General features: G+C 49.5%; 1 protein-coding gene across 2 annotated transcripts; it reads left to right on the top strand.

Moving 5' to 3' along the window:
• The first annotated feature begins 2,381 nt into the window (after nucleotides 1–2,381).
• Nucleotides 2,382–17,660, top strand: Clu (clusterin). Of its 2 annotated transcripts, XM_005373750.2 has the most exons (9): nucleotides 2,382–2,490; nucleotides 4,924–5,053; nucleotides 6,763–6,911; nucleotides 10,230–10,400; nucleotides 11,029–11,440; nucleotides 12,431–12,535; nucleotides 16,062–16,291; nucleotides 16,991–17,166; nucleotides 17,416–17,660. In XM_005373750.2, exons 2-9 carry the CDS (start codon nucleotides 4,960–4,962, stop codon nucleotides 17,423–17,425), a joined length of 1,347 nt encoding a protein of 448 aa, XP_005373807.1. In that variant the 5' UTR covers nucleotides 2,382–2,490; nucleotides 4,924–4,959; the 3' UTR covers nucleotides 17,426–17,660. The 2 variants fall into 2 exon arrangements, with proteins under 2 accessions (XP_005373807.1, XP_013369738.1); XM_013514284.1 differs by lacking the exon at nucleotides 2,382–2,490 and having other exon boundaries at nucleotides 4,993–5,089.
• The last annotated feature ends 6,351 nt before the right edge of the window (nucleotides 17,661–24,011 follow it).

The raw sequence follows: 24,011 nt of genomic DNA, 5'->3' as shown, positions 1-24,011 counted from the left end.
GACCCTCCCCCATGATACTCACAAAAAGAAACCCAGCTAAAAGCCCAAATCCAGCTGTAGAAGTCCACAATGGGAAAGAAGTGACTAACCAGCAGCACCTGCCAAAATGGTGATGAGTTCTGTATGACTCAGTCAGTGACTCAGCATGTAGATTATAGCTCATTTGGAGTGCTTAGGCCAGGATGGTGGTAGGATGGTGGTCTTTTTCTGTTTCATGTGGTCAGGTTGCCCCTGGCATTGGCAGGTCCAGTGCTGGGCTCCAGTGTTTCCAGAATGGCAAGGTCCAGAATGCCAAAGGGCTGGGAAGGGGTCTGCAGCTGTTGCCGAGGTGAGGAGCTACCCTTCTGAGATCCCTAAGGAAGCATGCTAAGCTGCCTTGAAATATCAGAAGGTATCAGGGAAGAGATCGGTTGGATTTTCTCCGTGTGGTCCAGAAGACAGAACTGGGCCTCCTGACTCTGTCAACAGCTTTCCTAGGGAATTGGCTGCAGGGGAGGTAGTGAGCTCTCAGTTATTGGTGGCATTCAAACAAAGCAGGATGACCACCTGGGGGGAGGGTTGGAGTGGGTGTAGGATGGCATGGTGTGTGAAGGCCGAACCAGTTGACTCTTGTGCTTTTTTCCCCTTCAATCTTCTGAACCTCGTTTGGAGTAATCAAGTAATCATTCCCAGTGGACCCGGTCATGGCTGTGAATCACGCTACTTTCTTCTACTCCCTCTCCCGCTCCCCCCCCCCACCAGCTGACTAAGGCAGATCTCCCTGCCTGACCTTCAAAATCTAACTTTTAAAAAATCTATCACAGATGTATACCTCCAGTGCCAGATACTAGGGGAGCTACGGAACAGAAAAGTTACAAGGAGCGATCTCAAAAACAATTCTTCTGACCCCAGGCATTGATATGCTAAAGAGGAGGCAGTTTCCAAAGAAAACGTAACTGTTACTGATAATTCCATTTTTTTTAAAAAAAAGAAAACAAAGCAAGGCCTCTTCCCGGGGAGAAATCTTGCTCCAAGTTCTTGGTGCATTTTTTTTTTTTTTTCCTGAGCCAATTATCTTCGTGTGCTTGGCACTGTGTCAGGTCAGACAGAAGGAAGCCTTAGAATGGATACATGCCAGATTCCTCCTTGTCCAAATGGGAGAAACTGAGGCCCAAGGTCAAGGAGATTAGTTCAAGGTTATTGGGGCTGTAGTCAGCTGTCCACACACCAGCCTAGGGGTTCCCCACATCTTTATGGGCCTGGAAGTTTTCTCCAGCTGTCTCTCCCAAAAAGAAAGAGGGTCCTAATGGCCCCTGCACCGCAGGCAATCAGAAACTAGGTCTGCAGGCTGTGCCTCAGTAGACAAGAGAAAAACTCAGGCCCTGACCACACACCTCTCTCTGAGCCCTTTGCTCTTACAAGTTTTTCAAAGTCTGCCCTGGCAAACCAGGCTGCCTGTATCTGCGCATCCACCTCCACCCATCTCCCCTGTCTGCCAGTGCCCAGCTGTCCTGGGGCCCAGAGTGGACAGCTCAGCTGCTTCCTAGAGAAGCAGGTGCACCTCAGGGGCTTACGAACTGTCACATCTCTACCAGGGCTGACTGCCTGTGACAGATGTTCCTGCTGGTAGTTGAGGACAACTGAATGGATGAGCTACTTAAGGACCCAGTGTGAAACGAACACTCTAGGCCCGTGACTGCAGACCACTGAGAAGTTCCCGTCTGAGACAGCTGTGCTTTAACCACGGGTGGGTGGCGTGGACCCCATGCCCCTGCAGCCACCCTGCTTGGTTAGGTCTCAAGCGGAGAGTGATAGTAATTGCTTAAGCTGCATGGATCATGGATCATGGATCGAGGAGAGGCTTTCTGGTCCCCTAAACATGCTTTTCTGTGTCTTCCCAGCCCAGTGAGGCCACCCCGGACCTTCACCTCAGCTTGACTGCTTAGGGAGGCTGCGCATTTTCATACTTCTCACCCCAGCTGGACGCCCCTTGCCAACTCACCCGCATTATGCCTGACACTTTACTATTTAAATGGGACGAGAGAAGTGGAGCATGTTTAATGTGAAAGATTCATGTTCAGTAGGGCTGGGGACTGTGAGATTGTTTTGGGTAATGGGAAACAGCCAGGATAGAGCGACACGCCCCCAACCCTATGAGGAGAGGCACCCCACAGGCTCTCCTTTCCTGGAGCTCGGTCCCCAGCTCTGATCCCCTGGCGAACCCTGAGCAGAACCAGCCGAACCAAAGGGTCCCCCCCACCCAAAGGGAAGGCCATTCGCGGTGCGGATGCGCCCCCCGGTGCCCCCCGCCGGGTGCTGCACTGCACCCTCCTCCCCGCTTCCAGAAAGCTCCCGGTGCTTTTCGTGGCATTCTTTGGGCGTGAGTCATGCAGGTTTGCAGCCAGCCCCAAAGGGGGTGTACGAGAGCCAAGCGCTATAAATACAGGGCCTCAGCGAGCTCAACACCCTGCGTCGCCAGGAGGAGCGCACGGGAGCAGGAGCCGCGGACCGGTGAGCTGTCCCCATCTTCCCAACCCCTGCGCAGGGCCTCAGCGGGCCCTAAGGGTCCCCCGCCAGGTGGGGAGAGGTGACAGCTCCATGGAGCCCTCGGGGAGCCCGGGATGGGAGGTGGCCAGAGCTGTGTCACCCGGCAGCAGAGCCGGGACCGAACTGCAGAGGACTGCACGCAGGCCAAGACGCAGGAGTCCCCGTGCGCATTACCTCCGACCACAATTTTACAGCAGTCAATCCGCAGGGCGTTCAGATCTTCCTTTTGCAAAAAACGGGCAAATCGAGACCCGGAGCCTCAGGCGCGTGGCCAGAGCAGGCTCAGGGGCGTGAGCTGGGGCGCGGCTGACAGAGGCGCCCCCTGCAGCTCTCCGTGCGAGGGTGCTGATCCCAGCAGGGGCTGGTGGCTGCGTTCATGGGTCAGGCGGTTTCTCCTATTTCTCTGGAGAGCGCGTTATAAATACGATGCTGTGGATTGAAGTATACACGGCAGCCACCCCAATCCAGCTTACTGCGCTCTCGAATGCACTCAGGTGCTCTAACGAGAAGTCACACACGCTCCCCCAGGCCTTAGCCATCTAACCTGAGGCCTGGAGAGGAATAGAGCTTACTCACTCCAGCATCAAACTAATACCAGAACTGGGGCGAGAACGGAAGCCTCTTGACCTTCCAAAATTTCTGGACCTACTAATTTTTTTAAAAGCATATGATGATTTTATTTTTTTTAAAAGAGAGAGGGTAGGAATTTCAGAATCAGTACAAATAGTATAAAAAGATGCTTCTGAGAGTGCCATGTGAATGCCCAGCCTTGTGAGAAAGGTGAAGATAAACTAGTCCTTCCGTGAGCAGAATGTAGTACATTCATAAAAGGATGCTTTTAAAGAGCATTGGAAGACAGGCTGTAACGGGTCTGACTGTGTAGAAATACACAGGAAGTAGATGGCTACGTAGCACAAGGAAAGAGCTTGGGGAAGGGAGGTGAGAGGCCTTGGTGGGGCTCTCGGCCCTCAGGGCAGTTGGCAGCTGAGATGCGGGGAAGGGAGTCTGCAGAGGGAGGGCACCGGCCACACAGAGATGCATGTGCTGCCGGGAGCATCCTCTCTGCCTGCAAGCTTGTCAGCACTGTCCAAGACCCCTGGGAATTCACAGGAGCTTTAAAATGTAGATCACTGTACTAACAATGAGAGGGGACTCTGCCCCCCTCCAGATGTGGCAATTAGATGTTCCCACTCCTCCGGCTCGGTCCTCAGATTTTGAAGTAGTCAGAATTTACTGTGAGCATGTAAGACCCTTATAACAAGGTATTCTGAGGTCTGTGTTAGATCCATGTTACAGCCAAAGAATCTGAGGCTCGGAGATTTCAAGGACTGCATGCCAAGGAAGGAGTACTAGGTTGAGAGTTGGGAGAGCTGGGTGCTTGTCCTTTCTTGGCTCTTCACTCCCTGGCTCCTGGTGGCAGATCCGATGCTGACTGTTCCTCTCCAGACCCTGTCTCCTTTGGCTTCAGAGCCTGACTCCCTGTCTGCTGGTCCCAACCTATTTCTGAGGACCTGCGACAGATTTCCCAGAAGCTCTCGGGTCCTCTTTGGAGAGGTGTTTTTGGCTGGCATTATACCTCTGGCGTAACAAAGGCTCTGTCTTTGCTGAAGGCACTGCAGGCCTCAGTGAGCAGCTGGCCAGGGCCCCAGCCATGGAGCCTTCTGGTAGACCTGAAATCCACCAGCCCAGCCACCTACCTACCACTGGGGCAGGTGCCAGCCCGCTCTTCTCCCACGCTGCCTTTGCTCTGTGCATCTAATTACCTCTCAGCAGAGCCTTCTTTATTAATGATCTACTGGTGTATCCAGATGGGCCTGCTGGGCTGATAGCAGTTCTCAGATGTGACCCATTTCAGGAATGGGGAGCCATCTCACTGCTCCTACCGCTATGGGAAGTGAGTGAGCTCAGATGAGCAGTTTTGAATACAGTAGGGGGTGTGGGAGGGGAGGGGCTTCTGTTTTATGCAACAATTTCAGCTTCTGGGAAAGGGTCCATTGTGTAAGGCCCGGGCTGTGGCCCATGTCCCCTGGCTCAGGGCAGCCAGCCTGGTGGTGGCAGGGGCACCTTGGCAGAGCACACAGGCTTAGAGAGAGCGGGCCGTGTGAAAGGGACCTGGCAGAGCCAAGGGGCTCGTCCTCCCAAGGGACTTCTTGGGAGCCTGCTCCTTGGGTTGGAGCCCAGCCCTGCTGACCCCAGGGTTCCCGTTTCCCCTGCGTGTCACTGCTGTCCTGTGGTCCCTCCCTTGGTTCTTTGAAGTTATCAGTGGCAGGTCTGGTTTTTCTCAAGTTTTTCCAGGATGAACTTGCAGCTGATGCCTTCAGGCCCCCAGAAACTGTGGCAGGATAGGGACAGGCAAACTTAACTGTCGCCCTGACAGTCTCCTTTCTCTCTATACAGAGCCCTTCAGATTCCAGAGTTGGACAGGGCGGTGCCATGAAGACCCTGCTGCTGTGTGTGGCCCTGCTGCTGGCCTGGGAGGATGGAGGGGTTCTGGGGGAGCCCTTAGTCTCCGACAGTGAGCTCCAAGGTCAGTAGCCCTTAGTCTCCGACAGTGAGCTCCAAGGTCAGTAGCCCTTAGTCTCCGACAGCTCCAAGGTCAGTAGACCTCAGGCAGCATGGTCAGCCCCAGGCCTGGCTGCTGCCCCTGCTCAGCTCCCTCTGAAGGGCCTGGGAGCTGTGCTTGCCCTTGGGCCCCTGCCCCAGCTCCCTGGCTCAGACTCTCTGCACCCAGGGGCCTTTTAGGCAGTGGCCTGCATGTTCCAGGCCCTTCTGACTGCTGCTGTCCTTTGGCTGTTCCCCCCCTGTTCCCCCCCTGTTCCCCGGCCCGGCTCCCGTGCCTCCTCCAGAGGTGTTGTGTCTTTGAGCCTTTGAGCTTCGTCTTTCTCCTCTTTGTGATGGCCCCAGCTCTTACCCAGGTGTTCTGGCCTGTCCACCCAAAAGCCAGGTTCCTCATTCTGTACCCCCAGGGAGGATAGGGGACGAATGGATCAGCATGGGCCCAGGGTTTGACATGTGTTCTCAGCGCTGCCGGAGGCCACATCTTCCCAAGGCTTTTCCTGAAACCTGGCCTTTTTCTGTCTCGTTTCCTGCTCCTAGTTGTCCAGTTTTGTGGGTTTTAGACACCCAGATTTGACACTCAGACTTGGTCCTGCCCCTCCCAGCTGTAGATCCCTATTATCTTGGTTGCATAACTGCATCTCCCACACCCCAGCTTTATTGAGCTATCACCCGCAAAGACAAATGATCTATTATGGTACGCAGCCTGATGCTCTGATACACATAGACACCGGAGGACGGTTGGCGCCCTCCAGCTAGGTAGCATACTCCTCCCCTCACCCGGTTACCTTTTATGTTTGTGATAAGCACACTACAGACATTCCTGGTATAATGACCTAGTGTTCCTTGTAGGCCACTAGGTTGTTAAGCGGATTGGTCATTAAATGAGCACAGGTAATATATCCATTCCAATATTCAGAACAAAGAAATGGTCAAAGGAAACTCCAACTGGATGCCTTTGCTTTTATTTGCACAACTCTTACGTGCAATACTGTAATGTATAACAACATAAAGCTGCAGCACTGTGCTGTACAGTAAATCAGCAAAAATTACAGTGCTGCTGAAACAAGGTTTATTGTACAAGACTTGGACGCTCTGTGAACAAGACCTTGCCCAACACCTCCCTCCTCCGCTCCCCTTCCCCAGAACACATGTGAAGTGTTCGGTGCTCACGGGACCAGCCCGGCTCAGTGACCAAGTACCTTTGTCACTTGGTGCTATGTCTCAGTTACAGTCTCCTGGGGTCATTCAGTCCTCTTCTCCCCTACCCCTGGCACTGTCCATTAGAACAAAGAAGTACAAAGATGGGTCAAACTGAGTTCCAGAAATATTTGGGTCTAAAATAATAATGTTTTATCTTTTGATGCTTGGAGGTTTACACTTCTTTTTTGGTCCTTGAAAATTGCCTGATGGGGGCGCAGCTGGTTTCCAGGGTGACCTGGCTGCACCGGGCACAGCGCTGCTGTCCGTCCTCTGCGGTGTGCCACTCCCACAGTGTGTGCCCCTGAGCAGGAGGTGGAGGTACCAGCAGGCCTGAGATGGGAACCTGAGTCCCGCAAGGCAGGGGTGATACAGCTGCCAGCCTGGGGGTGGGGCGGGGGTCCCCAGCTTTGACAGGCTTTCTGACCACTTACCTGGCTCCAGTTCTTCCCCCCAAAGTCATTTCTTCCTGTTTTGCAGAAATGTCCACCCAGGGGAGTAAGTACATCAATAAGGAGATCCAAAATGCTGTCAAGGGGGTCAAGGAGATAAAGAACCTAATAGAAAAAACAAATGAAGAGCGCAAGTCCCTGCTGAGCACCCTAGAGGAGGCGAAGAAGAAGAAAGAGGTAAGGGTGACCGCGAGCAGGGCCCTCGCCCTGACCTTGCCGGCTGGAAGCGAAGGGCCCTGAAGCGGTCCCCTGCTGGGTTGCCATGGTGAGCCGCAGTCCTCCCAGGGCGGTGTCAGCTGGTGCTGGGGCTGCGGGGGAAGAAAGAGGAAAGTTTATTTGCTTTTGAAAGCCTCAGGGGATGAGAACAGGGATCTGGTTTTGTTACAAGCCTGGCCAGGGGCCAGATGCCCAGATTCATTTCAATAGATTTTTCTAAAGCTGGACCAAGTATGGCTCCAAGTCAGCCCCTGGGGAGGGAGTTGCTAGGGTGGGGGATCGCTGTTTACATCTGATCTATTTCTTTCTTTTTTTGTGGAACACACCAGTCATTTATTTTTTTTGAAAGTCTCTAATTTATTGGTACATTTTTGATATACATAATGATCACATTCATCATAGGGAATTTGTACCTGTACATAATATGTCTTAATCATTTTTTCTCATTCCTCTCTCCTCCCTTCAGCCCCTCCTCTCCTTATTTACAAAGCTTTGTTTTCATTTTTTTCCTTCTTTCCTTGTTTTTTTTTCTCTTCCTTCCTTTCCCCTTTGCTCTCCCCTAGTTCTCCTTCTCATTTGAGCATATTTTCCCTATTTCGTAGTATCTGTTACACATTTTGGTCAAAACGGATCGAAGATCTAGATTTTAAAATAGAAACACTAAATCTGCTGGAAGAGAGAATAGGTAGAACTCTTGATGCTGGTGTAGGCAAAGACTTTATGAACAAAAGCCCGATCATGGGAAATATTACAAACAATCAATAATTGGGATCTCATTTTATTAAAAAGCTTTTGCAGAGCAAAAGAAAACACCAACAGAGTGAAGAGACAACCCACAGAGTGGGAAAAAAATCTTTGCCTGTTGTTACTCAGACAAAGGACTAATATCTAGAACACACAAAGAATTGAAAAAAAATCAGACCCCCCCCAGATTTAAAGACCCAATCTAAAAATGGCCATCTGAAATGAACAGACACTTCTCAGATAAAGAACTACAAACAGCAAGTAAATATGTGAAAAAGCATTCAACATCATTGGTTGTCAGAGAGATGCAAATTAAAACAACACTGAGATTCCATCTCAGTACAGAAAGAATGGCTATCATCAAGAAATCCACCAATAACAAATGCTGGAGAGGCTGTGGGGAAAAAGGAACCATTTTGCACTGTTGGTGGGAGTGGTGCAACCAGTGTGGAAATCAGTGTGGAGAGTCCTCAAAAACTAAAACTAGAGGTCCTATTTGACCCAGCTATTCCCCTTCTGGGTATCTTCCTAAAAGAATTAAAAACATCATTCCACAGTGATATATGTACACCCATGTTTATAGTGGCAGTTTGTAATAGCTAAATCTTGGAAATAGCCCAAATGCCCATCAGTGAATGAATGCATAAAGAAGATTTGGTTTTTTTATACAATGGAGTACTACTCAGCCATAAAGCAGGATAAGTTCAAGACATTTCTAGGTAAATGGATGCACCTTGAAGTAAATGGATGCATATTCTTAAGTTAAATAAATCAAACACATGTGTAAATTTCACATTGTTTCTCTGATGTGAGAAACTGAAAGTGCAAATAGGGACATCTGATCTATTTCTTGCTATTGTTTTCCTATACTTTTTTGACAGTGGCCATATTTAAAATTACAAATTTTGGAGTTTTTCTGAGATAGGGTCTTGCTATGTAGTTCAGGCTGGCCTTGAACTCACTAGGTAGCCCAAGTTCCCCTCAAACTTGCAGTGATTCTCCTGCCTCAGTCTCCCAAGTGCTGGGATTAAAAGTGTTTTCCATCATGCCTGGCAAAAGTATGGATTTTTAATATGAAAATGCTTACTGTAGTATTTTAAACTTACTATAAACATCTATTATCTTCCTGTTGTACATAAATAGCCCCTCTTATTCATGGGGGAGATGGTCCAAGATCCCAGGGTATGTCTGAAACCACAGGTAGTATCAAACCCTCTAGATATTGGTATTTCTTTATATATATATATATATATATATATATAGAGAAAGAGAGAGAGAGAGAGAGAGAGGAATATATATAATGTATATGATAAGGTTTGATTTATTAATTAGGCACAATAAGATATTAACAATAATTAATAATAAAATATAATATAATAATAAATAATAAAGTAATAATAGTAATACAATAGAAAAATTATAACTGTACTATGACAAGTTATGTGAATGTGGTTTCTCAGCATGTCTTAATTTCTCATTGTGCTATAGTAATATATTTGGTCTGTGGTCGACTGTGGATAGCTGAAATTTCTGATAAAGAGAGCTACCATTCCACAATTTAACTTTCTTCTACTTTTGAGTTGATTCTGACATATGTGAGGAGGTGTTTATATATATTTAAATTATTTATTAATTTGTTTTTTCTTTTTTGCACAAATAAATACTGTAGTACAGTGTGTTTAGGCATGAAGCTTTTTTTCTTTATTTTGGGATAACCCCTTGGGATAAGCTCTTACAGAATTACTGGGCCAAATGATATGGGTACGTTAGTAAGGTTTGATGGTTGATTCAAGTTTGGTTTTGATAGACTGCTGATTCCCCTTGCACGCAATTGAAATGTGAGATTCAAGGAGACTCTCTGCTTTGGAAAAGAAATTTTATTTCTCCACATTTACTTACATTTCTTAATTGTGGTTAAAAAAAAAGGAATACTTTATACCTACACTTTACCATCCTAACCACTTCTGAACAGTCAACTCAGCAGTGTTAAATATATATCTGTGCTGTTGTGAAGCAGATCTCTTTCATCTTGTAGATCTGAAAGTCTACCCATTAAACAACTCCCCCTTTCCTCCTCCCTGAAGCCTCTGGTAATTACCTTTCCACTTCCCTTGCCGTATTTTTTTCCACTCTTTTTAAATTGGATATGACCGGTTAATGGGCTGCATTTCGGCCGATTTATCCATGCACCTGAAACACTTTGATCATTTTCATATGTGCACCCCATCACCCCTCATTTTTAAACAGGAGTGGCGGAGAATAGAAAATGAGATCCAAGTGGAATCCAGTGAGCGATGTCTGTAGGAGTTCTAGAGGCTGAGAGAGGCTGGGGAGCAGCTGGACCTTGCTGGATGGGTGTGGCAGGGAGCATGGCAGAGGGCTTGGAGGACATGGGCTGGATCCGGCCTGGGGAGGAGCACATGGGGGCCAGACCGTAGGAAGGCCTGTGCGTGCACCAGGCCTGGACCCTGGGTGCACTGGGGATGGTGAGGCCCACAGGCTGTGTGGTTCACCTGGCCTTGTATCTCCCCACAGGATGCCCTAGAGGAGACCAAGGATTCTGAGATAAAGCTGAAGGCATTCCCGGAAGTGTGCAATGAGACTATGATGGCCCTCTGGGAAGAGTGCAAGCCCTGCCTGAAGCAGACCTGCATGAAGTTCTACGCACGTGTCTGCAGAAGTGGCTCAGGCCTGGTTGGCCGCCAGGTGAAAAAGGGTTTGCGTGTGGCCTAGGCTGAGTGCAGAGTGAGGGGAACCCAGTGAAATACTATACACTCCATTCCACATGCCAGAAGCAATTGATTAGTACTGGCTGGCTGCTTGCTTCACCCCCAGTGCTATGATTGACTGGTGATGTCTGCCATGAGAGCAGTTATCCCAAGTACTTGTGTTGTGTGTTTGCCATTTCTAAGAAGACTCTGTCCGGAAGCGATTATCTGGATAAATCATAACAAACAGCTGGCTGGCATGGCAGGGTCCTGCACCCACTTAGGGAGGACAATGAAGAAATGTCAGTTCCTTAATAATGATTCTGGTTTCACCCATGGGCCCCACTTGGTTGAGTGTCTGAACTTCGCTCTTAAGGCTGAGCAACTGAGCAAAAGTGGGTATCCTCAGTGAGGGGACTTTTGAGTCTTGTGACCTCGAAGGTGTCTCTAAACCCTATCCTTTGTGAGGGTAGATAGGAGACACTGGCATCACAGTTGGGAGCCTGGGCCCCGTTCCAGCAGAGCCTTTGGACACTTGCTGCACAACCACACTGCGCGGGAGGTGGGCTCCAGGGAGTGTGTTCCTCATGACTGCCTCCTCACTGACTTTCACACCTGCATCCCAGCTCGAGGAGTTCCTGAACCAGAGCTCTCCCTTCTACTTCTGGATGAATGGTGACCGCATTGACTCCCTCTTGGAAAGTGACCGGCAGCAGAGCCACGTCCTGGACGCCATGCAAGACAGCTTCAACCGGGTGTCTGGCATCATGGACACGCTCTTCCAGGACAGATTCTTCACCCACGAGCCCCAGGACACTCACTTCTTCTCCCCCTTCAGCTTTCCCCACAGGCGGTCACACTTCCTCTACCCCAAGTCCCGCCTGGTCCGCAGCATCCTGCCCCTCTCCCCATATGGGCCCCTGGGCTTCCACGACATGTTCCAGCCCTTCTTTGACATGATACACCAGGCCCAGCAGGCCATGGATCCCCAGTTCCACAGGCCGGCCTTCCAGCCCCTCGACATGGACTTCATGAGAGGTTAGAAAGGGGACTCTTTTTTCCCAAGGAGGGGTGAGAAGCAATCCCTTAGGCGCTAGACTAGGCTGAGACTTGGGGTGTCAGCTCTCGGCCTCTAGGTACTCCCATGAGGGTGGTCTTATTCCTGTTTAAATAAGACTAAGAGACTAAGACAGGCAGATAAAGGAATGCATCTGAGGTTTCATGGTTGACAAAGGGAAATCTAATCCACTCCAGCCAGTACTGCAGGGCTCGGGTGTGTTCCTTCCACCCAGCAATTAAGCAACTTCTGGGTGACACTGACTGCTTTCCTTGTAGGATCAGGGTCCCTTTCCTCTGGGAGCTTGGGGCCTTGGTGTGGGAGCCATGTGTGTGCTTCCTGGCAGTGCCTTATACCACGGCCCATGTCCTCATGGCTGGGACCTTAGGGCCTGGCTCAAGATGTACGCTCAGTGAATGTGCTCTGAAAGGATAAGGAGGTTGTGGCCACACAGAAACAGTACTTTAAAGAGTCTATTCCTTCAGCCACACTTTGCTGGGGTGTATGGTACGAGTTGATGGGCACCAGAGTTTGCTTGGAAGGCACTGGAAATCCAGGAGGGCCCAGCACAGGGCGTGCCTCTCCTGCAGCTCTGTGAGGGATGGAGCCCAGTGTTAGCAGAGGCTGCAAGGAGAATGCACTCCCGCCGCCCTGTCTGTGAGTCCCCAGGGGGAGAGCCTGAGCCTGGGAGCGTGCAGAGCGAGATGGGTTATGGTGGCACAGCGTACACTGCCAGGGAGCGAGGGCAGGAGAGGTCTCTCGAAATGGAGGGGAGCTGGACCTGGCTGAGGGGCTGCAGGATATCCCCAGGCTGCCCCCAGCCATGGCTCATACTTGCGAGGAAGAAGCAAGTGTCCACCTGCTCTGGCCACAGAACTGTTTGGCAGTGTGGAAGGGTCCGTGGAGGCCAGCAGGCCACCTCCCGGCTGCCACAGGCCTCAGCCTGTTTCTTTCTCCCCGTGTCTCTCCAGAAGGTGCTGATAACCGCACTGTGTGCAAGGAGATTCGCCACAACTCCACCGGCTGCCTGCGGATGAAGGACCAGTGCGAGAAGTGCAAGGAGATCTTGTCTGTGGGTGAGTTGGGACCCAGGTGCAAGTTGCCCTGTGATCGCCCCTGTCCCTGGCTCCCCCGTACCTCACTGGGGCTGCCTTTATTCAGAGTCTGGCCCTGAGCTTCTGCACTGCTCTGTATAACTGTTGTCCTTCTCTGGAGAACTGGCGAAGATGCAGGTTCCCCCGAGGCCAGGGAGACACAAGCCAAGCACCCACCATGGTGGCTGGCCCCTGGGGCTCAGGCAGTCCCCATGTGCAATGCGAGGCTTTTGAAAAACACCCCCCACTTTGACTTCTCCAGCTTTTCTGTCCCTGAATGCCAAAGATAGTGCAGTGCTCATCTTCCACCGCAGATTGTGAAATTTTAAACAGTGTGTATTTTGTTTAACAAACACTTGCCCTGTGCCAGGGACTATCCTAAGCTCTTTATAAGTGTGTACTCATTTCCTTGTGAGTTGAGTACAGTTCTGGCCTCCATCATGCAGAAGAGGAAGTCCAGCTGTAGAGGGCTAAGCAACTTATCTACGTAGGCTGGGTGTTGGGCTGAGCAGCACATTCAGTTCCTTTCGTCTGCACGAGTTACTGGCTGTGGTCCTTGGGATCCTAGCATGACTCTCTTTGCTGGGTTGGTCCCCTAAGCAAAGAAGCATTTCCTTTCAACTGTTCTCCTATGCTTGATCATATCTGGTTATTCATTCAATTCTGCCTACTTTGACACCATAGCTATAAGAGTCATTAGAGTAGTTCCTGCTGAGGAGAAGTCACTGTCTCCCCTTGTAGCTAATTTATTGATCGGTGGCTTTGCTCTTACTTAACACATGTGGGTTTGCCTGGCCAGGCCTTTGGAGTCTTTTTAAATATTCCTAGCCTCACTCCTGTGACTTTAGGAGCCAGTGCACAGTAAATACGAGTGCTATCAGAAGCTGGGGCGTGAAGACATTGTAGATGAGTATGTGAGCACATAACGAAACCTGTGGACTTTTCTTATAAAAATATCACAAAATGGCATAAATGGCATAGTACTTCCTCACAAGAAAGCTAGCTCAGGGCCAGAAGAGAAGTTGTATAGAAACCTAGGCTCAGGTCAGACTGATCACACCAAGGTGAGTGGTTACTAACTACAGCTCAGCTCAGCAGCGGCCTTCTGGTCTACCTTGAGGAAGCTAAGACACACTACGCACTACATCTTACACTTAAGTGCTTGCGACCCTATGAGCATGCTCCAGCTTTGGACTTCTCGACTTCAGTCTGTCCGCATTTTGCATAGGGTCCCTCCTTGCTGTGGGGAGCTATCCTCTGCATTCATTAGGGTGTCAGTAGTGCCCCTGGCCTCTGATCACTAGATGCCTGAAGCAGCCCCCTCCCCTGTGTGACAACCAAAACTGTCTTCAGGACTTGCCAGATGTCCCCGGTTCTAGACTGAGTCTCTCAGCCTTCAAGGAGTAGTCTGATTTTTAATTATTTCCTGGGGAGAGAGTCGAGGTTACTCATCACATATTTCTTCTTAACCTGGCTTCTTGTCACTAATTCTATTTCTTGCCCTACATAACATTTAATTATTTAATATGGAGGACTGCAATCACCCGCTGAAGTGGGCAAAGATCTTTCTCAATTTGTTGAGGTTTGGGGTACCTTAACCTCTTCTGGATACTTTTTTTTTAATTTTTTTTTTTTTTATTTTAAAGAATAAAAGAAGGATAACATAATAATAGGGGGGACTTAGCAAATTACAGACAAAATGGTAGGAAATTATCAATGGTTATCGTTTTACGTATTATTATCTACAAAATAGTTTCTCAGGAAAACAAATAGACAAATAATAGTGAGTTACAGACAAAAGAGGTAGGAGATTATCAAGAGTTGTTGTGCTATACTTTGGTATCTTCAAAGTGGCTTCTAAAGAAAATAAATAGAGCTATACATGAGTGACCTATTGAAAAATCATTAACTATTCTCAATGATTGTTGTAGGAAACACATAATAATAAACATACATTATGAAATAGGATAGGAACATTACAAACTTAACACAGTTATGGACAGATTAGTAGGAAAATATCAATGGCTGCTGTAATATGTGGTGGTATCTTCAAAGTGGTTTCTCAGGAAGACAGAGATATGCATGAAGGATCTAATAAGTAGTTACAGCCTAAGGGTTGTGAAAAATAGCATATTACCTCCTCACCAGTGACTCCTTTCACTGAGGTATGATGGCTGGAAGGAAGGCCAGGATTGAAAAGAAGGACCGAGAGACTTGCACCTGTGACTAGCAGCAGGCTGTTTTCTTGTTCCTCCATAGTCATGATTACCCAGGACTCCTTGATGGAGATGACGGTCTGGCCAGAGGGAGAAGGCAGACCATGCTCCAAGCCTTCTCATTCCTGTTGGACTAACTGGTAGCATGGGTCTGAGCTCTGGGGCCTCCACCTCAGAGGGCAGACCAATCTCCAGTGGTCTCCTTTGCATCCAGGGCATGGCCCATGGGGCCTCTTAGGGCAGTTCCTCTTGAGGTGGCCTGGCTTTTAACAGTGGTAGCAGATGAATGCAGTTGTTGAGTTCTTCTTGGAGCACCGGGAATCAGACCTGGGATCTGTTTCTCTTAGTGGTGCAGCAAAAGCAGCTGCTTTTTCTCAGTCTCTTTGTTTTCTCTCCTTGGCCTCCTCCTCACTGGATACTTTTTGAAATAACTCATGGTGAGGAAAACAGTAACTTTGAAAAAAAATAGGTGCTTTCTGTGTCTTATGAATCTGACAACCTGCAGTGGGGACCCAAGGATCAGAAGGAATGAATTCTGTCTTCCCTGCTGTCCTCTGAGCTTGGTGGCCCGCTGTGGAAAGGCAGGAGGCAGGCAAGGACTCCGGCCCCAGGCTGCGATACTCTGTGGCTCAAGTCCTGTCCAGCTCTTCTGCTGCTTGGGCTGTTGGGACCAGAGTCACCTAAATAATGCTCAGAAGACAATGCTGGAGAAGGTTCTAGAACCACAGACGACCCAGAGTAGGAAGAGCCCAGGTTTAGGAGTTAAAGACTGGAGTTCAATCATGGCCCTGATTTCTGTGTCTCAATTCTATTATTGGCAAAACAGGAACAGATCTGACTATTAGGGAGGAGAGACTTTCACGGCACTGTGCACCAGATAGCAGAGCAGTGGGCCCCAGCGCTGAGCACACCCCCCTCTCCAGAGGAATGAGGTGGCAGGACAGCTCAGGTCTGAGGATGTAGAACCCTTGAGACCCATGTGTTTCAAAGCGTGGCCAACTCTGTTGGTGACCAGTCCCCAAGGAGGCACAAGGTCTGGGACCTACTGGTGACTCAGTCATACGCTCAGCACGCTGTGTAGTTCAGCTGACATCCTCCTCCACAGCAAGACTCTTGGTGAAATCAGCAGCATCTTGATTCATGCTCTGGGGAGTCTTACGTTTTGTCAGGGATCATAAACAGACTCAGTGGCCCTACACTTAGCAGCGCCTGGCTGTGTGGGCTGGTTTCCATTTGTGTTTTTATCCCTGGACATTTATTTCTACCTTTTGTTCTTTTCCATCTCTGGGCAGACTGTTCCACCAACAACCCAGCCCAGGCACAGCTGCGGCAGGAGCTGAACGACTCCCTCCAGGTTGCCGAGTTGTTGACCCAGAAGTACAACGAGCTGCTCCAGTCCTACCAGCGCAAGATGCTCAGCACCTCATCCCTGCTGGAGCAGCTGAACGACCAGTTTAGCTGGGTGTCCCGCCTGGCTAACCTCACCCAGGGCGAAGACCAGGCCTACCTCCACGTCTCCACGGTGAGGGCTGTGTATCCCGGCCACACAGGGACAAAAGGGGTCCAAGATGCAGCCTGGAAGTGATGGGAGGCTCCCAGGGTGATAGGGGATGCAGGTATTACAGAGGGGCACTTGTGCTCTTGATTGGGCACTGACAGGCAGGAAATACAGAGACTGTATGCAAGACTGTATACAGAGACTTTCCCTGAGATGGACCAACCATCTATGGAGGTAAAAATGCCACGAGCCCATTTCTCAGATAAGGAAGTTAGAGGAATGCCACAGTTCACGAACGCTGAGAACTTCGAGGGGTGCCCTGGGTCACTGAAACTGCCTGGCTATCCAGCCTGGACTCCTTTTTCATCTACCTCACTGCCCTGGGCCACAAAGAATGGCTCATGGATTGGGGGTACATCATTCTCTGCCAGGAGAACAGTGTCTCCTAGTATTGCTAAGCGCCTTTCTTTCTTGATTCACTTTCATTTCCTGGGTGCCCCTGCGCTGGTCACTTGAGGATAGGATGTGTCCCTTCAAACAGGTGTCTGATTCAGGGCATTTCCATCCCCCGAGTCGCACAGGTGTCTCTATTAGTCATGAGCCGGGAGTCAGCTGTTCACATTCTCCCGAAGGCGCCGGGCGACTGCATGCTGTAGGACGTTGCCACTGACTGCGCCCTTGAGGCTGTGACACTGCATTGCTTCTCTTCCCCTTTCCGTCTAGGTGACAACCCACACTTCTGACTCAGGTTCCCCGTCTCGAGTCACCGAGGTGGTAGTGAAGCTCTTTGACTCCGACCCCATCACGGTGGTCATCCCAGAAGAGGTCTCCAGGGACAACCCTAAATTTATGGACACCGTGGCTGAAAAAGCGCTGCAGGAATACCGCAGGAAGAAGCGGTAAGTGGGCAGCTTGTTCTGCAGCAACCCCCCGCAAGTGCCCAGCAGCCCCTGAGGCTTAGACAAGGGACAGAGGACATAGCACGGGCAGAAGGCCTGCTTCTGTGCCCGGAACCCAAGGGGGAGCCAGGAAACCACGCGAATTTGCTTTTTCTTTGGGAAGCAGGCTTCCTTAGCAGATCAAAATCTGGGCGCTGGCTGCTTCTTGGTGAATATTGATCACCTTCTCCCCCACCCTTTGTTTTTCAGAGAGGAGTGAGATGTGAGCGTTGCTTTGTACATATGGGGGTGTCGGAGCGGCTCCCCCAAGATGAGCCACAGCCCCCCAGAGAGAGCTCTGCATGTCTCCATGTGACTAGGCCCCCGCCCCACCTGGCCTCTCCTCCCTCTGGATTCTCACACTAATGCCCGTGTTTGCTGCCTGTGGGAAGATCTGCTTCCGCATGCAACTAACCCAATAAAGCTGCCTTGAGCTGAGCGCTCCAGTTCCTGTAGTCCTGCTGTTTTTTTACTTCCTGCCCGCCTTCATTTTGGTATGGAAGGGAAACAACAGCACAGAAACAGAAACAAAAGCTTAGTGGCCAAGGTGTTACGGGGATCGTCACAGAGTGCAAAATAAAAGGGATCTCTCTGCTGACAGAGGAGACCCAGCTCGAGAATTTCTTGCATTTAGGAAGAGAGGTATGTTCCTACAAGCCAATACCGCAAATTCCTGAGTATCAATCTCTTCCATTCAATTCTAAAACTCTTGAAATGCCTGGACTGGGTGAGGACAGTCTCTTGGAGGAGTACAGTGACAATGAGGGCAAAAAAGGAGGTAATAATGCGACATCCTAGATATGCTGATATATAATGGATACTATCCTTAGGAAAATTGTAGTCTCCAAAAGACCAAATGCGGCAGTTTTCATTTGTAAGAGTTTGGGATCCCCGGGCACTTTCCTAGCTGTGATTCCTCTCTCCGCTGTCTCTCCATACCGTCTTCCTCTCTTTGCCTGGACCACAGGTATTTATTTTTTTATCCGGGTGGTTCTGGGTGATGATGGGTTTTTGGGTCAACACCAACATAGCAGAACTGCAGTACCTGATATTGCCAGCAGGTGGCCTCAGTTAACCATGATACAAACATCTGCCCACCCACATAAACTTGTCATTTATTAATGTTCTCTAAATAGAGACCGCTGACCATCAAATAAAATGTAGATGGAAAAAAACCTTGGATACATCCCAGGTTTGTAGCAAAGTCCATTTGTCCATTCCTGGTTTAGAACATCTGTATTTGTAGTTCATTGACTCTGGTTTCTTTCTAGATATGGTAACACCTCAACCACATGGGAATCAAACCTGGAAGACCCAGATCATGCCCGGATTTAGTATTTAGGATTGTTAACCAGGCGCAGAAGAGTAAAGTCATTGCAATTCACTTAATGGAGTGTAATAATTAGGGTTATGAGGTCAGAAGGGATTTAAGTGAATGTAATTGTAAATATTAATGTCACGCAACATGATTGACATTTAAATTTTATTTATATTAGTATAGGTCTTAGTTATTTTTCTCTCATTGCTGAGACAAAATACCTGATGCCCAAAATTAAGGAAGGGAAGGTTTATTTAGATTACAGTTTGTGGAAGTTTCAGTCTACAACCAGCTGGCTCCAAGGCAAGGTGGCAGGGCACAGGGGCAACACTTCAAGGTGGCGCAAGACAGCAAAAGCAGCAAGAGCAAAAAGGGAGGGAGGGGAGCGAGTCTCTTCCCCCCTTATATTGTAAGCAGGCTACCCCCACCCAGGGGGCATGCAGCACTCACATGATCTCCGTGCCCTCCTCTTGCACAGGCTCAGGATGAATACAAAGTAAGCACACTGGCTCTCTGCTGAGTCACACAGTTAACCTTCTAAACATCTCACACTGACACAATGAATAACATCCCAGAGCGGTAAGGGTATGTCCTCTACACCGCAGGGTATAGAACTGCTGAGTCACTTAGCCAAACCTCTAGACTCCTCAAGTTGACACAACATATCAACTGTAACAGTGTGTATTTGTAATGCGTAATGATCACATTCATCTTGAGGAATTGGTACGTGTTGAATCTTGGTCAGTTTTAACCCCCCCACCAATCCCATTATTTTATAAATTATTTATACTTGGTGTCTTTCATATTAGAGAAGCCATGCAAAATTTAACCTGATTCTGATTTATTTCATTCATCAGAATGATCTCAAGATCCTTTTTGATTATGAGATTGCTGTGCTTAGCAGCCACTGCCAGGGATATCTTATAGTGCACCCATTTTAAACTCTCATACTCTGGCTCCCCAAAAGGCAGAGTCCTAGCATAAAACTCTGAGTTTCCCTGGGACCCCGCCTTTTCACCTTTGCTCCCCCTTTGCACAGTGCCTGCGTTTCGAGGGCCTGTGTGTGACCATCCATCCCCGATAGAAGTTCCAGCCTGAGGCAGTAGAAGATGGCAGAACATGAGCTGGCCAGGGCATTGGGGTGAGACGTGGCTAATTCTAGGTGGGGGCGGTGGAATTAGTCCTAGGCTTCTGGCTGCTGGGATTCTCGGAACAAAGGATAAGCAGTGCTTGACAATCTGGGAGGAGAGGGATCTGGAAAAAGGGTGGACCAGCCCTGCGGTGAACCCCTATGTTGACACTTGACTGTCTGCCAGAATACTGTAATCAGGTGCAATCTCTGACAATGCTGAGGTGAAATGACCTGGAAAGTGTATGGTGCACAGCACTGCACATCCATCAACTGCGGCCATCCAAAGGGCCTGGCCCTGGGCCGGTGTGTAATCCTATTAGGTTCCAGCAATTACCCTCAAGGCATTTCCCACACTGCAGAGCAGTAGCCTGCATCCGAGGCCAGGATGTGGGGACATTCCACCCCAGTTCCTCTGGATCCATGGGGCTGGTATAGGGACCTCAGAATCGCCTGTCCCTCACTGCGAAGTAGTGGGCAGCAGGGGAAGGGTGAATGCTGGGAGCTTCCCTCGTGTGCAGAGCACCGCTCACGTGGCAGTATTGCGTGACAGAGGGGCCCGGCTCTCGGGGGCGGGGGAAGGGCTTTGCTTGGGAAATGAGGTTGAACTTCAGAAGAAAATGGACTGTCCTGTTGACTGGAAATACAGAGAGACCCAGGAAGCCACTGTGAGTGACAGGGACTGTTGATTTGCAGCGAGTGCGTGAACGCAAGCCTGATTTGGGAGCCGAGGGGGGCTTGCTGCTGCCATTTAGCTGCCTGGGACTTTCCATATCAGGGTCCTACACATTGCCAGGTATTTTCCAGTTGCAACAGAAGAGCTTGGCAAAGCCAGCATGTATAAAATAGCTCAAGAGGTGACACAGTCAGAAACAGAGTGGGTGATTCGCAAATCCCCCAGTGTGAGAGCAGGGAAAGCTGGACCTCGGATGTGGAGCACTTGTCCGCCGTTAATCATGAACACTGTTTGCTGCCTGGCTCTGCTCACAGGCCAGTCTGGTTAATCTCTGATCCAAGTCCTCTGCCTCACAGCGCCAGAGTATGTGTGTAGAGCTGCCTGTGTCCCTGTCCCCACTCCTGTGGTCACTCAGTGAAGGGCCAGCAGTGGCCTCTGGCCAGCTCTGTTTCACCGCAGAGCTGTGGGACTCAGTCAGGCTGCGAAGCATCCCAGAGCGCGAGCGATGACCTGCCTGCTCTCGCGCCTGTGACCACCAGCACCTGGGGAACAAAGACTGTGACCTTCAGCTGTGCCAGACATTCCCTCACAGCCTCTGCTCCCTGCCCCAGGCCCTCGGGGTGCCCAGTCAGGTGCGTGCCAGCACCCACCCTAAGGCACCTATGAGGACAGGGTGACAGGCAGGCCACTTACTCCAGCCTCACATTCAGAAGGAAATTGGCACCTTTGTCAATGATGTCACAGAGGTACAGCCATCGTGGTGATGCACAGCCACTAACAAAGGTACACCACTTTCCAAACCCACACCTGCGTCCTGTCACCAGCCACATCCCTGGAGGACACGAGGGACCGGTTTCAGAACGGGATGCTGCAACTGGCTCAAACCCAGCACAATGGCGCCTCACTCTGGGTGCAAAGGCAGCCTGTGTGTGTAAAGTGTCGGAAACTGAAAACCAGTGAAACTTTCTGCAACTCTGTTTTGAAATTTTTGGAAATGTCAGGGCCTCTCCTGACGTCCAAAAGGCCCTGTCCTGCGCAGAAGCAGACGCTGCTTGGTTTAGTTCATGGGTCCCACTCCTGCCCCTCGGAATTGGGGTGCTCAGCAATTCCTCAGGCTTCCACCTCCATTCTTCACCTAGCGCCTGCCTTTGGTTTTATTTTAGCACCCAGAGACCTCAGGGTGACACCTGCCTGCCAGGACTTGGGGACATTCCGCCTCAGTATGAAACCAACTGTGTCATGGAGAACTCTTCTCACAGACCCCTGGGGCCTCCCGCGGGTTTCTTCCTTCTGCCCATGCTCCAGCCCCTTTACTGCCTGGGACTGGCTGATTTAGGTCAGAGCCAGGGGCACCTTGAACCCTTGTCCAGGGGCTGACAGGGGCCACTATGGAGTGACCAGAGCAGGATTCCTTCTGCTGAGCTGTGTGCTTGCGCATGGTGGGAACTGAACCCTGGCCCAGGCAGCTCCCCTGCCCTTTGTGACCTCAGGGTCACAAAACCTTACCTAAAATCTGAAGGTCTCAAGTCATAGCCTCGGTGCTTACCTGGCCCCTCTGTCTCACTGTGCACCTGAGTAATACGGGGACACCATGGCTACCTGTAGGGGAGAAGCTGCTCACAGTCAGTGAGATTTGCTCATTTCCTTTTGGCTGGAGGTCTCTCAGCCCAAATCTAGCTCCAAGAGCCGCTTGTGGCCCCACACCCCCAATTCTGTGTTACAGTTTAGTCCTGTGCTGGTCAGGGTGGCACTGTGGTCAGCCGTTCACCCTTTCTCACGTTCTTGGAGGCTGCTGGCATTTCCTGCCCGCTAGAATAAGTCAGGCTTGGAGGATGGCGCCCAGCCTCAGCACCCAGACATTTCCTGAGATCAGCATGTTTGTCACCAGGGGGCAGAGCTGGCCCAAGACACCCTAGTCTCAGCCAAGGGCAGGAGGATCCTGGCCAGAGGTGACTTAACAAAAGCAGAGAAGGCAAAAGAAAGTGGGCAGACCAGCAGCGACCTCGGGAGCCCACCTTACAGGCTCAGGTGGCGCCACTTGGTGTCAAAGGGACTCTGTAAGGAGAATTCTGCAAAGATGACCTTCAGGCATCAGAAAAGACCCCAGGTCAAAGAAAGGATAAATTATGTTCATTAAAAGGCTAAACCCCAAAGGACATCCAGATTTGCAGTGTATTTCTAAGACATTCAGCTGCTTCTTGTTCCAGATTGGAGTTTCAGATGAATCCACCATGCTATGTCCCTTACTGGGACAGATGTGGGGTGTCAGGAGACTCCAGAGCAGGCACAGCACTGCGTCTGGCAGCAGAAATGTCGTTTAAAGGTTTGGAAAACAAAACATTACTTAAAAATGTAAAACACAATATGGAAGGCAATAGAAAGTAAGATTCACAGAATTTAAAAATAAAATATCATCTATCTAAACTATGGGGTGGAGGGCATGCCTTGCTTGGAAAGTCTGAAGACTCCACCTTTCCTAGCTTACTGTGTGACGCTGGGCAGACTCCCTCACCTCTGAGTCTCTGTTTCCCTGTCTGTAGCACAGCAGGGGATTTGGACTTGATAGAGCCTCAGGGTTTAGCCTGCTGTGCTTTTCTTTTACTAACTTCACCAACACATTCCCTTCCTTATGTGTCCGTCAAAGCCCTCCAGGAAAAATAACTGGTATATACATCTACATGCAGAAATTTAGCTATAGCCATAGGCGCAAGTGATTTCACCAGGCTTTAATCGGTACAGCAGCACCAAAGAAAGGAAATTTGAGTTAGTGTATGGTCTTGAGGCCAAATCGCTTTTTCTTCTTCTAGAACCTTCCATTTTTGTTAAGACCTTTCAGTTGCTTGCATGAGGCCCACTCATAATACTGGGAGTAATTTCTTTACTTAAAAGTCAACTGATTATAGAGGTTTGCCACATCTGCAAGACCCCTTCATGGCAACACATAGATGAGTATTTGATTAAATAACTCAGTACTCTACTCATACAAGTCAGTACATGAAAGTAAAGTACCTTTCTGCACAGGGTTAGCCTTTCGAGGTTCACCCTGTGCAGTGCTCAGAGGGCCCCATGCTTAGCATAGTATTCTGATGAAATCCTCTTGAAATTCTTAATAATTTGGGGTCATAGAGCCCTACATTTGCTTTTGGCATTGCCCCCTCAACTCCCACAGCTTCTCATGCTGTGGAGGGGGCTTTGCTCTTGTGGCTATGGAGTGGGGTCTATTCACGGAACCCCTCTGAGTATGTGCAGCACAGGCAGTGATAGTCACCCCACTTCGCTGACCTGCACTGCATTCTCCCTTATGCTATCTAACATCCTGCGCATATTTTGTTTCTCTGATTGAGAAGGAAATTTTCATTATTTTTATTGAGGTAAAAACACAGACTACACAATTTACCATTTTAATCATCAAGTGCACAGTTCAGTGATGTAAAGGACTTTCACACTGTTGTGCAGCCAGCACCACCACCCATTCCCAGAACTTTTTCATTTTCCCACCTGAAACTCTTCACCCATTAGACACTAACTCCCTATCGCTCCCACCCCTGCTCATGGGAACTCCCATTCCATTCTGTCTCCATGAATCTGACTGCTCTAGGCACCTCATTTAAATGCAATCTTAAGATATTTATTCTTTTATAAATGGCTTGTTTTACTTAGCCCAATGTTGTAAAAGTACATCC

This window comes from Chinchilla lanigera, unplaced genomic scaffold (genome assembly GCF_000276665.1).
Source record: "Chinchilla lanigera isolate Chin_1 unplaced genomic scaffold, ChiLan1.0 scaffold00002, whole genome shotgun sequence".
Lineage (NCBI taxonomy): Eukaryota > Metazoa > Chordata > Mammalia > Rodentia > Chinchillidae > Chinchilla > Chinchilla lanigera.
The sequence above is the reverse complement of the archived record's forward strand: the minus strand, read 5'-3'. Positions and strand labels throughout refer to the sequence as shown.

Bases quoted from the DNA above. Each gene is read 5' to 3' on its own strand.
- Clu (XM_005373750.2), top strand. From the start codon at position 4,960: ATGAAGACCCTGCTGCTGTGTGTGGCCCTGCTGCTGGCCTGGGAGGAT. The intron at 11,441-12,430 runs GTTAGAAAGGGG...GTGTCTCTCCAG, and splicing joins CGACATGGACTTCATGAGAG to AAGGTGCTGATAACCGCACT. The intron at 16,292-16,990 runs GTGAGGGCTGTG...CTTTCCGTCTAG, and splicing joins CCTACCTCCACGTCTCCACG to GTGACAACCCACACTTCTGA.